The sequence below is a fragment of the Xiphias gladius genome, chromosome 19 (assembly GCF_016859285.1).
Source record: "Xiphias gladius isolate SHS-SW01 ecotype Sanya breed wild chromosome 19, ASM1685928v1, whole genome shotgun sequence".
NCBI classification, from domain to species: Eukaryota; Metazoa; Chordata; class Actinopteri; order Istiophoriformes; family Xiphiidae; genus Xiphias; species Xiphias gladius.
The window spans coordinates 15,702,610-15,717,214 of NC_053418.1; the positions used below are offsets into that span (position 1 = coordinate 15,702,610).

Sequence of the window (14,605 nt, forward strand, 5' to 3'; positions counted from 1 at the left end):
ACATGAGGTGGTATTTTCGTCATTATTAGAGTAATAACTGCCTTTTACTCATTTCTTTAGCAGAAAACAAACATCGTCCATGTTCAATTGTGAAATAATACTGACACAAGAAAAAAAAAAGGACATATTTATCACAGGATTTAAAAAGAATGCTTACTGTATGTAAGAAAGTCAGTGAGTTACTGTACAGGATGTCCTTTCACTGCCTTGACAGAAGTGAATCTTAAATGAAGTCTCCAGACTCCAGACTTTATTTATTCGAATGGTCTGTTGATTTGATGATGTGGAACTGTTTTTCACTCCAGTGATACACTTTTTATAAAGCTGAGTTTTTAGTAAGTGTATTGTAACAGGCAATTTGTGTGCACAGGATAATGCTCTTTCTTATCTACGCGTCTATATCCAGTATGTGAATAGAAGCAGCTTTTTCATAGGGTTAAGAGCAGGTCTCTTAACCACAACATGGATAGTTAGTTTTAAGGCTCTTTGCAAAGAAGATAGTTGTTGGAAGCTAACTCCTAACACTGTCACCCTCTCTATTCCCCTTTGCTTCTCTTGCATTCAAAAAGCAGGATTCAAATACTTTGCTTTAAGTATTTGAATTCTGACTTGTTCAAGAAGGCTTGCCATTGTCTCCACCATTTGTTCTTGCACTCGTGTAGGTCATTTGGTCTTTCCAGTCACCCCGTGTGCAGTTATACAGTGGTAAAATTGTGACAGCAATGGTGGTTTAAGACTATAAGTACAGTGACATGTAAAAATATTGTGCTGCCTGGCTCTCTGAAGCCACTGTGGTGTCTAAACTGAAGAGTCATAGGGTGGGACTGGAGATGGTCACGGAAAGCTGCTTTAGCCTTCTTGCCTCTCCTTGCCTCTTTTCTCCACGATGGTCACCTCTCGGTTGCACTCCAGCCGGTATGTCCTCAGCCCTGGGAGCCGGAGCTGGAGTGAGGCATTCCCGCTGAGCTGTGGGAGGAGGCCCGGCCCATCATCTCCTGGCCCCACTCACGGTGGCTGGACTCCTGCAGGCCCCGGCCCGTCGTCTCAATTGGAAGTGCACAGGATGCGATGGCTGCAATGAGGCAGCAGCAGCAGTACACGGAGAGAGCCAGGTATACAGAGGACTCCAACATCACCTGCAGGATGAAGCACGGGGACAAACCATCTTTACTCTTTCAAATTTGGTCTGTATTTAAATGAGAAATCTGGTAGCTGGTTGTTACCTGTGCAACAAACGGTGTAATGAGGGCACCAACTCTTGCCATTCCACTGCTTGTTCCCAGACCTAAAGCCCTGGTCGCTGTTGGGTACACCTGCAGGGTTTCAGAAAACACTGAGGAGGCTGCCTTGCTCAGATTCTGACTCCCTTTACTTAGTTATTGATTTAATGTGAGCTGTATTCACTACTGTTTGCTATTTACAACCATACAAGCAAAAAACTGCACTCCGGTTGGATATCTAACCTCTGGAGTATACACATAGGCCGCCTGGAACCCTCCTGCAATGAAGGCTCTGGCGATGAATATTAACACTGTCATGGACACCCTGCAAGAGATCAACCAGTTAAAAGTGGCTAAACATAGGATCCACAATTCATAAAATGTTTTAAAAGTCTAAGTATGGCCCACCTTACCTCCCAACACAACCATAGAGTGGAATGATGCACAGGGAGAAGACGAGGAAACACAACGCCATGGTCTTCCTCCTTCCCAGTCGATCGATAGCCCACAGTGTCACCAGCAGTCCTATGCAACACAAACCCAGTCAGTTACCTTACTAAACTTACACTTTTGCAAAAGATAGAAACTGGTTTTAAATACTTTAATTTATAGTAATTGACCAGATTAATGTTGTTTTTTTCTTAATATGTGGCTCCAACATGCCACCAGGCCTCAGACACACCTACATGGAAGCCGTCATTAATATTAACGTTTGAACAGCTTGTTCCTCTATGAGAAAGATCTATTTACATTATTATTGTTGTGACTTTAGTCATAAGTTATCGGTGCTCTCTCTCAGTCTGGTCTGTTCCTAAAGTACCACTAAGTAATGTGGTAATGAGTATAATGTGTACACAGTATATATTATTATTATTATTATGAAAAATAATACTTTTGTTATTGTCAAAAAACAGCACAACAATAGTTAGAGCAACTTATCAGCATTGACTAGATACTATTCGTATAAAGGACCTGTAGTGAGTACCAAGAAAAAAAGTACACAGTGTGACGATTACAGTTTCATCAAAATGCACCAAAATTTACATACAATTACATACAAAACGGTGATATGTCAGTGCGTGATTACTATGGACTTTAATTCCATAGTAATCACTGTAGTAATTACTGCACGATGAATAGCCAGCCACCTAACATAACTAGAATAGCCAATGCTGATAATTATGTAAAAAATATATTGGGTGCCATTTTAAAGAGAATTCATTGACGTGTACCTGGGAATTCAGATAACGTTGTCCACAATAGGTCTTTATAGTCATCCGAGTTCAGATATTTACACTCCAAGCTGCATCGGGGCTCCATCTTATTACCTCTGGACACTAGGGGGAGGTATAAAACAACACACAGGATGGTACACACGAAGCACTGACCCAGTATAGTGTCTGTGACGCCTTTCTGGTGCTTTTTGAAAAAACAAAGCTGTGTAACAAAGAAAAGGGCATTCAAATATAGATCTTTTTCACAGCATACGTCTGACAGGTCATATCATGACAGGATGGCTGAGTTCCATTAACTGTCCCTTTAAGCCATTGTTAATGTTATCAGTGACACGCGTGATTTTCTTGCTTTGTCAAAACACCTGCAATGTTATGTTTTCGCTGACTTCGGGGAGCCTGATTCAGTTTTACTAAATGTAAATGATATAAGTCACTAAACTACCATGTGTCTTTCATCAGCGTGCCCAATTCAAACGTATGTGTGTCCTTGAGTGTGCCTCTCTTGGTGTCTGAGGAGCATTGACTCACTTCCACATGTGCCTCCCTCCTGAAACAGCTCTGTGGTCAGAAGCACGAGTCCATAGTAGGAAAAGGCATTTGCAAACCTGAGGAGACAGAGACACAGGATGAAAAAAAGTGAATTCACATGAAGTAAGAAATTTCAAATAAAACACAGATGAATCTGTCTATTCCACTAGGAGAGAATAAGGTTCTGGAGAATAATAAAGAAAGGAACATCAGTGAGTAGTGGCTGAGGATACAACTGGGTGGCACTTTCATTCACTCCATTTACCAAATAAACCAAAGCAGAACTGTGGTCCAGCGAAAGTGTGATGAAAATAAGTCTTGAATCTTCCCACGATCCTCCTAATTACACAAAGACAGATATAAAAAAAAAAAACACTGGTGCACACATTACAACATAATAGTTGGTCATACATGAATAATGTCTGAATTACATTAAGAGCATTGTGTTCTGCAGAAACAGACTTCACCTGTCTGGCAGCTATTAGTTTGCCCAGTGGCATGGGTGCTCCGTTCTCTGTGGCAATGCGCTTCAGCGTGGCCAGAGCTTTTTCCTGGTTCCCTGTCAGCACGTCGTATCGAGCACTCTCTGGTAGCCACTGCCCCCCCCCCCCAAAAAAAACAAAAGAGGCATGTCAGTTGATAAAGGTGTAATTTATTATGCTTATATAGTGTAGAACATTTCAAGACTAATAACATCATACTCACAAAACACAGGATGGCAAAGATGAAGAGAGGAATGGTAGAAAGGCCAAGTAGCCAGCGCCAGCCCAGAGTGGGCATCACCAGGATCGCTAAGAGGACTTCAAACACAGTGCCCAGTGCCCAAAATATCTGCAAAGCAACAGCAGTGAACAGAAGATGTAAAAGAAAGAGACGTTTAGTCTCAAAATTATGTAAATTCCTGCCAGTAAAACAGAGTCTTTCAGTGCTGAGCGGTTACAGTTGCCTGTGTTGTCATGTCTGGATGCCATTAATGCCATGGCTAGGTGGATGAGAGATGATTGAGATAGTAGTGCAGGGTGGTCCATACCTCAATCAGCAAGATGCATGTGGCTCTAGACTTCATAGGCAGAAATTCAGCGTACAGCGTCACCCTTATAACGAGGGACACTTCACTGTTAATCCAAACTCAAGTCATTAATTACAGCGTTGTGTTTAAAGAGACCGCTTAGGGTTACTCACGACTGTGGGGCTCCTCCAATGCCGAAGCCCACCAGCGCGCGGAGGATGAGGATCCACCCATAAATGGGGGCAAAAGCACTCATCAGGCCATAGAACATAGTCCACAACACACTCATCTTCAGACCCTGTGTGCGCATATGATGAAAACATAACAAGCTGCTAAATAAATGATGGTGATCTGATTAAGGCTCTAGAGGAGAGCAGTTTTTCATCTCATCAATACAGTGTCTGATTTTGATCATTTTCTTTCTTTCAGAAACACAAAAGCTAAACTTTGAACGCCTATAAACTCAAGGTAAAGTGTGTCTTACAGGAAACGGCAATATAAAGCAAATCCATGTCAAACAGAAGCGTTATTAGAACTTACTGTCTTCCTGCCATATTTGTCAGATATGTTTCCCCAAAGAGAGGAGCTGATCATCATCCCAATGAACACGGCCTGCACCAGTGGAAAAAACAAAACAAAGACTGTTAATGGGATTGGGCAGGTGGCTGCAGCTTAAACATGCACTTCACTAGAGTTTCACTGCACATAGCCGCTATAGTGCACAACCTGTCATGCGTAATGTCATAATGCAAACAGTACTGTAGCTTTTTGATTTGAGCCACCAGAAGTCACTGAATGTGAAATTTTGAATATCTTCCCATGAACAGTGAATGTTGTATTAATTGTAAATAGATCTCATTAGGTGATTTCATTAAAAATATGCACTGCTCAAGGCCTCTCTATGTAATACTTCTAGTAAAATCTACTTTATTTCCCCCGTTTGCATGTTGTTTTTGTAGTACAATCAGAAAAGAAAATATGGCTTTGATAGTCATTCAAATCAAATTATTGCAACACATATCTAATTACATTAAAAACCATTAGGGGCTCTACTGTTTTCCGCATGGCTGTCACTGTTCAGAATAAGCACTTACTTCAAAACAATCCCTAAGCCCTGGATCAATAACTGCCAGGACAGTCACATGGCACTGCAAGAAAGAGCACTTTAGGGACATTAGAGAGCCATTACCGATGTAAGCAGTGCCACCTCGAGGCTGGGCAGTCTCCATTCGCAGTGGAGCTGTGGGGCTAAGATGCTAAGGATCATCATCTCCATGGCATCAGCCATCTGAGCAAACAAAAAAATAAAAATAAAACCACGAGACACATAATAACTCACTATCCTAGCAGACACACTTCCTTATAGGATTTTGTTTGTTTTTTTTTAATTAAAGAGCAGTTCTCACCCAGGACAGACCAGTGAGGATGGAGAGTTTCCACTGAAACGCCCCAAAGCCTATGGCCTCTACGGCATCTTCTACCATGAATGTGTCTGAAGGAATGAGAGATGTAGCAATCTTGAGGGCCATGTGCAGGATATCACTTGAGGGTGAGCCTAATAGAGAAGTGTAGGAATAAGGCGTCAAAAACAAGTTGTCTGAGAAACAACACGGAGCCCTGTCATACTGTACCATCAGTCGGATTGGCAAACTCCCGAGGCACCGGGGCTCCATCTGCAAGTGCCACAGACTCCTGATCAGGCTGCTCCGCGATCCTGACAACCTGTTCTCTATTCTCGCCATCATCCTCCGAGCGCGTGCTCTCGCCCGTGCGACGGAAGCGGACAACACTACAAAAAAATAAAAAAAAATAAAAAAAAAATAAAAGCTCAGGAGGATTAACACATCTACAATATGGCTGGCCAGAGGAGATTCAGAGGACTATCACCAGGGCAAAGCTGAGTACAAACGAGAGTCGGAGGCTGTTGCCTAGGTGATATGAGCTTTTTCTGGCTGTGGTTTTGTGAATGGGTGGTAATATCATCCTATGGGCGAAACCACGACAGGCCAACTGACAGCTCCGCACACTCCACTTTACTCCTCGGCAAGCTCATAAAAGCGAAATGCCCAGAAATATGTATGTTTTCCACGGATGGAAGGTACGATCTTCTCCCACGTGTAAATAAGGGATAGTTCACACCGGATGTAACACTCTGAGAGAACTTGGAGAGTGCCAGTGATGTCTTAATAACCGTAATTACATAACGTCGCCCACTTGCAATGGGAAGGGGCTTCCGCACGACTCTGCGAGATGTCCGTCTTTTACTATAAACCACTATAATTTCCATCGTCCAGCTCTTTAGAAAGGTGTCAACGTAAGTGAAAGTGTAATTATCCAACGATACCGTAGCAACCCCCTTGAATATATGGCCGTGAATTTTCTTCGTCCTTTACTGATGGCAATAGATTTGAAAGTGCTTTTACTGTGTCAGTATTTTTGGATGGGATTCTTCAAGACGCCTATATATGGCTATTTTACTGCATGTCCGGAAAAAAAACATCCCGTGTGACGGGCAGGCTAGACTTGTACGGGCCAGCCTTGAGCTGAACGTGGGTTGTGTGCAGCAGGGTGGGAATAAATCACGTTAGGTACTGAGTCATGACAGCAAACCCAATTCATTAAGTTAAAATGGAAAAGTTGTCGCAAAGCTGCTTGCTATGGACAGACAAAGCCAGAATAGTCTTCTTCGGGAAAGGCTACGACTGTAAACAAACTGCACCGCCAGTGCTGCCCGGACGTGCGAGGTTGCTGTTTTCTCAAATTAATATTAGTCTTCTTTAATCTGGGAACGTGCCTAAGGAGTACAACTGCATGAAATGGTGTTTAGGAAAAGACTGCTGCTTTTAAGGAATGCGAGGCTGTTTGTGGTCGGGCGAGCTAACGGAGCTGCCAGGGGGGGCGACGCCACGGACAAACACGCTGTCATGGTTGACAGCGGACCGGGTGAAGGCAAGAGGCGCGGACTGATACGCAGACGGGGGTCTACTCACGGCAGCTGTCTCAGTTGGAACAGATCATCGTCCATCTTGGTGTCTCGTGGCCGCCGCTCTGCTTGGCCTCATCGCCGTTTACATTATCACGACGAGCAGCGATTTTCAGCACCGCGGAGAGCGACCCGCTCCGGTGTCCGCCGACAGCCAATGGGAGGCCGCCGTGCGCGAGCCGCGGCGCGAGCCACGGAGAGGGAGCGCGGATTAGGACGAGCTCGGGAGGATCTGGGACCGCGGGACCGCTCTGCTCCAACACATGACCTGTCAACACTCACACAGAGCCTCGGTCAGTGATGGGACATTATTACAGTGGCGGAGCCCGGATGACGCAAATGTGGTGTCATTTTATTCTATAATCTGGGAGTAGTTTCACATTTATTCACACCCCCGATACAGTCCTGTTGATAAAATGCAAGTTTTCAATCCAATTTGCCCTATTTTTCCACATACAAAGGCTATTGGAACCACATGGGTGGTTTTGTAGCACATTTCAGACACAAAAGCAGTTCAAAGTGCTTTACACGAGGTAAATAAATAAATAAATGTATTGGAACAACATTCAAAAACACAACTCAAAGAATAAATCATCTGAAATGGAATAAAATTAGATAAATAAAATATAAATAAACAAATTTTAGCTGACAGACCAAACATGGTGTATAAGGTTAAATTCTGATGGGAATTAAATAAATGTGAACCAAAATTTACAGTGTGTTTGGTCGCCTATTGTGTATTTGAAATATCTTCGGATTGTTGCCATGTTTTTTTAAAATTATTATTATTTTACTTTATTTGAAAAGTACATAACAAAGTGAAAACAAACGTAAATGAAACAGAATTAAAAACTAGTGTGCAGCGAGGGTTTTTGATTTAGACCAATGAAGTGAACACATTTTAGGTGTCAAGGAGAGATAAGCTTTGGAAACCTTTTGCTGTTGTTGTTGTTTTTGTTAATAGAGGATTCAGTTATTCTATTGAAATTCATTTAAGAAAAAAGAGAAGAAAAGTAGCATGTATTTTTTTTGGCCACTGATATAATTACATTCAGCAGGTAAAATGTTTATTTCTTAGCATTTCAAACAGCACATTATATCGGCAGAAATCAGCCGATATTTTTTTTGCTTTTAACAGTTCCTGTTCGGATCCGGTTTGAAGTGTATCATTTCTTCGCTTGAGAAATCCTCAGCTGCCTGTGTCCCCCACGACTGCAGAGATGTGCGCAACAAACACTGTGGCGGCCGGAATGTCAACAGTGAAACACATCCGCGCCCCCTTCCGTGTGTCCGTCCTGACACGCGGCGCCAAAGACGTGAGTTCCGCAATGAGAGCAGGATGTTGAGGTGCAGACCCGAGACCTCTGATAAGCTTGTTGGGGAGTTCCTTGGCACTGGAACCGTAGTCAGGTAAAACCCATCCACCTTGCGAAACCGCAACCAAAGCTTAGTAGGTGCACCGGGGCAGGAGTAAATGTGGGTCACGGCGCAGCCGTACGTTGGACCCAGAGTGCAACATGCGCAGACCGACACGGAGTCCAGTTTAACGTTACTGTCACTAAACCTGCAAACGGACACTCGCAGCGATGAGATATTTTACCTGTGTTTCAAGATAGCAGCTCGGATATTTATTTATGGAGGCGACATAGAGCACCGAGGGCGGCCTGACCTCGGTGTTGTCGGTAAGCTAAGCTGTATGCTAACGGTGGTCGGAGCTGGGGCATGTGTACACATCGATAAGGGAGGGTGGGGGCGTTAGTGTTGTTATTATCTAGACTATATTATGTAAAGGTTTTTAACTAACATTAACTAACAATTTCAAGTGTTCTAACTGGGCCACTTTGCAGACCAAGGGTGCGTTGTTAGAGGCTTTTGTTTTTATCACAGATAATTGGATCACGGGTCAGTGGATCGTGTCATTAGTTCTTTTAGTTTGCATTACGTTTCAGCCCAGGGCCCATTCAGAAGTAAAAAATAGAAAAAGAAAACTGATTCTGACCCACATGGGTTTTCTAAAACAACTGAACAAAATTTTTAAAAAGCTGTTGAAGGTTACAATGTATAGTCTTTGTTGAGAAAGGTGTTGATTCAAATTTCTGGTCTTTTTGGAGCCTGTAATAATGTGCTTTTGAATTGTACTGCGTTATGTGTAGGGGTGTATCTTACATTTTGTCCACTGCAGTTGCGTCAGTAAGGCGAAACCAAATTTTAGAAACACATCTCAGTATAAGACAGTAAAATTCCACAGCACCACAAACTGTCGTCTCCAAAATGACCATTAAGTTGCATCAGCACCCCTCAGAGTGGCGAGGAGGTGTGGAAGTTAGCATGGAAGAGGTTTTCACTGTGTTGGATGAGGCCAAAGGGACTCTTTTAAGGCAAAGTCTGAGGGTCTACTGTAGAGGATTTAACACAGAAGCCATACATTATTTCTCTGTTGAGTATCAGTGATTTTGCTGCAGACCTTGACCAGCCTAGTAAGTACATTTTTCTGTTGGACAGTGAGCGAAGGATACCAGCATACAAAAGAGTGCGTAAGAATTGACTCCATAAAAGATCTACAAAATAATGTCAGCAGGAACCCGTTGACATGAAACTTACCAAAAAAAATCAACTTTTTGTCAATTGTAGTGCCCAGTGAATAAACAAAGACACATACAAATGTCAGCATCACTACTGTTCCATTATCGAGAGAAGTGATATTTACCGGTTAGCCACATGTCTTCCTGCCGCTCCTATTTTTTATTTTTATTTTTACTGTCTTTTCTCTTTTATTCCTCTGTATACTGTACATTTGTGCTTCATTAACATATACTTATATATACTGTCTTTTCAGAAACAAGATGATTAAAAACTGGGGTGTCATTGGTGGGATAGCTGCTGCAATTGCAGCTGGAGTATATGTTTTGTGGGGCCCAATTACAGAGAGAAAGAAGCGAAAGAGAGGTAAGATTCGGTATGACAATGTAATACACAGATTATATGCATGGAAGTGGTTATACAGCCGTAACTTACAATGACTGGTGTTTTCTGTTAGGTATGGTTCCTGGACTGTTGAACTTGGGCAACACCTGCTTCCTGAACTCTTTGCTTCAGGGTTTGGCAGCGTGTCCGTCCTTCATCAGGTGGCTGGAGAAGTTTTCAGGTTCGCCTACGATCCAGTCATGCAAGGACAACCAGCTGTCCACGACACTTCTTCAGCTTCTCAGAGGTATATAAAACCGGTCTGTCAGATGAACTAGTGGAGCTTTGCGGATGCCCAGTGTTCATTCATATGTTTGACACGGAGGCTGTTTGTGCGCCGACAGCTCTGTCCAGTGATGAGCCTGGGGAAGAAGATGTACTTGACGCCGGATGCCTCCTGGATGTTCTCAGACTGTACCGGTGGCACATCAGTTCATTTGAAGAGCAGGTTGGTCATCGTGCTGCTGAGTGGTATTTTTCTTTTATATTTCTATATATAATGTATGATGAGGTGTTTTATTAAAGTCTTAACAGTTGTCTGTTTGTGTTGCTTTATGCCCTCTAGGATGCACATGAACTTTTTCATGTCCTTACAACTTCTCTGGAGGAGGAACGTGATCGTCAACCCAAAGTAGCTCACTTGTTTGACATGCAGTTCCTCGAGGCAAGTTGTAATCGCGCGACTTTGATTGCCTCTCAAACTGCGCACAAATCTCTCTTGCATCTTGCATGACTCCGATATGTTTTGCAGTCCCTTTTAGCATTTTGGAGCACATGTGCGGTATTTGCACCATTTTAACCCAAACTCAGCCTCCTACACCTTTTTAAAATCTCAAGTCAGTCTCAGCATGAGCCACAACCAGTATTGTACAAGTGTCAAAAATGACAGATTTGGTGTTGCACTCCCAGTTCATCTGCATGTATGTGTCTATTTTATACCAGAGTCTCCCTGATCAAGATGAGAAAACTATGACCTGCAGAAGTCGAGGTAAGAAAATAAAGGAATTACGGAGCGTAGAACATTAAACCACAAAAAAATATATTTCAAGTGTATTAATTTCTTGTTTTGCAGCCCCTCTTCATCCAATACCAAGTCCTTGGAAGTTTCCGCACCCTTTTCATGGTCGTTTAACGAGCAACATGTCATGCAAGCACTGCGAACAACAAGTGAGTCTGTTTGTTTTTAGCCAGTGAAGTGAATAGCGAGTTAGTTGGTGTTATTTGTCTTTTTACCTTCTTGAGGTGATTTATACCACTGCTTTGCTTATTTCTAGAGTCCGGTGCGGTACGACTCATTTGAGAGCCTCTCCCTGTCCATCCCTTTACCTCAGTGGGTAAGCAAAAATATCAGGAACATATGCATATTAAAATTAATTTGACTGTCACTATTTTATATACTTCTTTGTTGTTCTGTTTGTCGTAATTTGATCTGTATTTGTTCTCAGGGTCGACCTATCTCTCTAGATCAGTGTCTTCAGCATTTCATCTCCTCAGAAACCATCAAAGAAGTGGAGTGTGAAAACTGCACCAAGGTACATTCACTAAAGTATCGGTGTCTAGCCAGATTCTGGTAATCATTTTGTTAAATATGTAATTCAGTGAGAACCATAGACAGGAAACCCTTGTGACAAAACTAGTATAAAGGTGCCTCCATTTGCGTTCATAATACTGGTATATTTTACATCAGAAGGGTTTATATGTTACTCGACAAAGATATATTTTGCTGATATTGTTTAATTTCTGTTTTGGGTAATTTCTCCTCAGCTTCAACAAGAGACCACAGTAAAGGGGCAAGTTCTGGAAAGTCAGAGGACAACATTTGTTAAACAGCTAAAGCTGGGAAAGGTAGTTTATTTATATTTATAATGTCATCCTCCTAAATATTAATAGCCAAAGATGTTAATCCCTGGTTAGAAACTCTGTACAAAGCTAAAGCTTGTTTTTATCCAATTTAAGTAGAGAAATGTAATACTAAAAATATTGGGTAGATCAAAACTTCTCCTTATTTCTTAATGACAGAATAAAGTTTTACCTACTGTTTTGTCTTTTCAGCAAACTTTTCTGTGTCTGATGTTTTCCTCCCTCTCCTAGCTTCCCCAGTGCCTCTGCATCCATTTACAAAGACTAACGTGGTCCACCGAAGGAACCCCCATCAAAAGACAGGAGCATGTGCAGTTTACAGAGTATCTGTCAATGGACCGCTACAAACACAACATTTCCACACAGAGAAGTCAGCGGATCACGTGTGCTCCAAAGCCCATGAAGGCAGAAGATTTGGATGATGTCATTGAAAAGCCCACTGCCAATGGCACTGGTATGTTGGATTGGTCAACTCTGTAATATCATTCTGCTTCAAATTCAGAGTTTTTTTTTTTTTCTTTCTTTTTTTTTTCTCATGCATCATACATTTGTTGTATTTTGTTTTCCAGAGCATCATAACAACAACAGACCTTTTTCCAACGGAACCTGTTCATCTGTATTTCTTCACTCTCCTGGTGTGAGCCCACAGCTCGGCCTCATGTATGACTACAGGTAAACTTAAGAAAAGCAGTTTATCACGGTGACACAACAGAAGGACCTCATGCATATTAGGTTTTTCAGTGTTGTTTTTTTAGACATGAAAAAGTGATGTTTTTTTTTTTTTTTTTCCCAGACAGAGGTGACTTTTACCTTAACGTTCCTCACGGCTTCATCTGATATTTTTCAGGAAAACACATCGCAGTGGTTCTGACATATCCATAATCAGTTGCAAGAAAACGTAGTACAGTGTTGTGAATAACTGCATCGAGATAGATAACACACGCATATGGTTCCGTACATGGCAGGAGGGGTGACCAGTGAATCGTTTGATTAGTATGAAAATGATATGAATCCTATACCGTGGCCTTCACAGTCACCAGATCTCAACAGCTGGCTTATGTTGGCCCAACACCTTACTAGAACCTTGAGTTGTTTTTTTCTTTAATTTGACACCCGTCTGTATACGTTTTTGATCCGAGTGTCTTTCCTTGCAGTTCTACGGAGTATCTTTTCCAGCTCACGGCTGTGCTGGTCCACCACGGTGACATGCACTCAGGACATTTTGTCACGTACCGCCGCAGCCCTTCCTCACCTCGCAGCTCTTCACCCTTCAGCTCCCAGTGGCTCTGGGTGTCGGACGACTCGGTAAGAAAAGCCAGCCAGCACGAGGTGCTGTCTTCCAACGCTTACATGCTCTTCTACGAGAGAGTAAGAAGGCTGAACCTTGCTCTGCACTCAGAGGAGTAACCAGAAGCTCAAAAGCCTCAAAGCCTGACTGACTTCTGGCTTTCCAGTCAAACTGTCACGGCTGTATGTGACAGTTTTAACAGAGTTACCAACAGGCGGATTATGACTATGTGACAGTGAGACAAGAGAGGAAAGCCATCCTGGAGTTCTTGTAGAGATAATTTTACATCACGGATCACAGCGAACGTGTTGAAGATCGTTGTATGATGTTTTCTGATATTAAATCCACAAGTGGACACTTTGCCTTGTGCTCTGATCCAGAGTAGGATGCTCTTAATCCCAAAGATTATGGACCTGCAGGATTTTTAGTCAAATATCTTCGACACATGTAACAGTTTCTGTTATGTAAGATCTTTGCTTCTATAGGACACACAAAAAAAACCAAAACAGGAACACCTGACAATATAGTGGATTCTAAGGTAATAGCCCTGCAATACATTGTTCATGTGTGAAGTTTGTAGTGTTATTTTTGTTGAGGCCTTCAGAGGTGTTGACTCAACTCAACAGAAGTAGCTGATTAGGACTTCACGGAGATGTTACTTGTCAATTAGGTAATTCCTTAACTCTGGTTCTCTATTTTCTACTCTAATCTAATTTGCCTAATCATTCCCAGCAGTGTACGTTAACTGTAATGGAAATAATGTTTCAATCGACACAGTTCACAAGACAGTTCATTGAATTTGATATTTTTCTATGTTTCCAATAATCCTTACACTGTCATGATTTGCAGAGCTGCAAAGTTGAGGTTAAAGTGCCATGTTGTCTTTAATGCTCGAGATTTTTAAACACATTAAAACCATGTCTGCTGCAGCTGATGTGAACATACATTTAGATCTCTTCTTGAAAACACGATACATCAGAACTGTTTGGCATGGTGTTGATGTTTCATGGATTAATAATGACCTGCTCTCAGTTAATAAAGCCAGAGTATGACTGCAGGTTTTTAACTCTGTGTAACTGATAACTGCCATTTTGCTCTGACCAAACCAACTAAGTAAAATTGAGAAATGGCCTGGTGCAAAACCCCTTGTTAATGTTTGCGATTTGCACTAATGTATATTCACTTGAGATTATGTGTATTTGTGTGCAATCTGTAAATGTGATTGTTTTCAGGTATTAAAAAAATAAAAATAATGTGCACTTCAGAGTTTTATTTCTTTAAAGCAAGATAGTTATTTGCTGGTTTTTAGACAAGAGATATTTTCTGTTGGTAGAAATGCCCAAGATCAGGCACCCACTTTTGTGAGGTGTCCTTAACCACAACACTGAATCTCTACCAAAATCTTAGAGTTTTCTGTAAGATGACCAAGTATGAGGGCCTCACGGAAGAAACAAAAGATTTTCTCTGTAGAGATAAGCAGCACACCTTTCAAAAGAATAAATAAAATACACCATTTTG

At 41.9% G+C, this 14,605-nt stretch overlaps 2 protein-coding genes across 3 annotated transcripts; one reads left to right on the top strand and one right to left on the bottom strand.

Annotated features, from left to right (window-relative positions):
- Window positions 1-923: 923 nt before the first annotated feature.
- On the bottom strand, window positions 924-7,017 carry svopa (SV2 related protein a). The gene is made up of 16 exons (XM_040154196.1): window positions 6,983-7,017; window positions 5,624-5,781; window positions 5,399-5,484; window positions 5,182-5,280; window positions 4,533-4,604; window positions 4,166-4,290; window positions 4,014-4,077; window positions 3,689-3,814; window positions 3,451-3,579; window positions 3,249-3,322; window positions 2,984-3,060; window positions 2,453-2,557; window positions 1,634-1,745; window positions 1,464-1,545; window positions 1,224-1,313; window positions 924-1,136 (listed from the first exon to the last, which is right to left on the bottom strand). The coding sequence occupies exons 1-16, from the start codon at window positions 7,015-7,017 to the stop codon at window positions 924-926; spliced, it is 1,647 nt and encodes a 548-aa protein (XP_040010130.1).
- A 1,223-nt stretch (window positions 7,018-8,240) lies between these two features.
- usp30 (ubiquitin specific peptidase 30) lies at window positions 8,241-14,339 on the top strand. 2 transcript variants are annotated; one of them, XM_040154197.1, is made up of 13 exons: window positions 8,241-8,385; window positions 9,812-9,921; window positions 10,013-10,186; window positions 10,284-10,387; window positions 10,505-10,603; window positions 10,882-10,927; window positions 11,012-11,106; window positions 11,214-11,273; window positions 11,385-11,471; window positions 11,704-11,784; window positions 12,031-12,253; window positions 12,369-12,471; window positions 12,954-14,339. In XM_040154197.1, the coding sequence occupies exons 1-13, from the start codon at window positions 8,315-8,317 to the stop codon at window positions 13,204-13,206; spliced, it is 1,506 nt and encodes a 501-aa protein (XP_040010131.1). In that variant the 5' UTR covers window positions 8,241-8,314; the 3' UTR covers window positions 13,207-14,339. The 2 variants fall into 2 exon arrangements, with proteins under 2 accessions (XP_040010131.1, XP_040010132.1); XM_040154198.1 differs by lacking the exon at window positions 8,241-8,385 and adding an exon at window positions 8,394-8,657.
- Window positions 14,340-14,605: the final 266 nt, after the last annotated feature.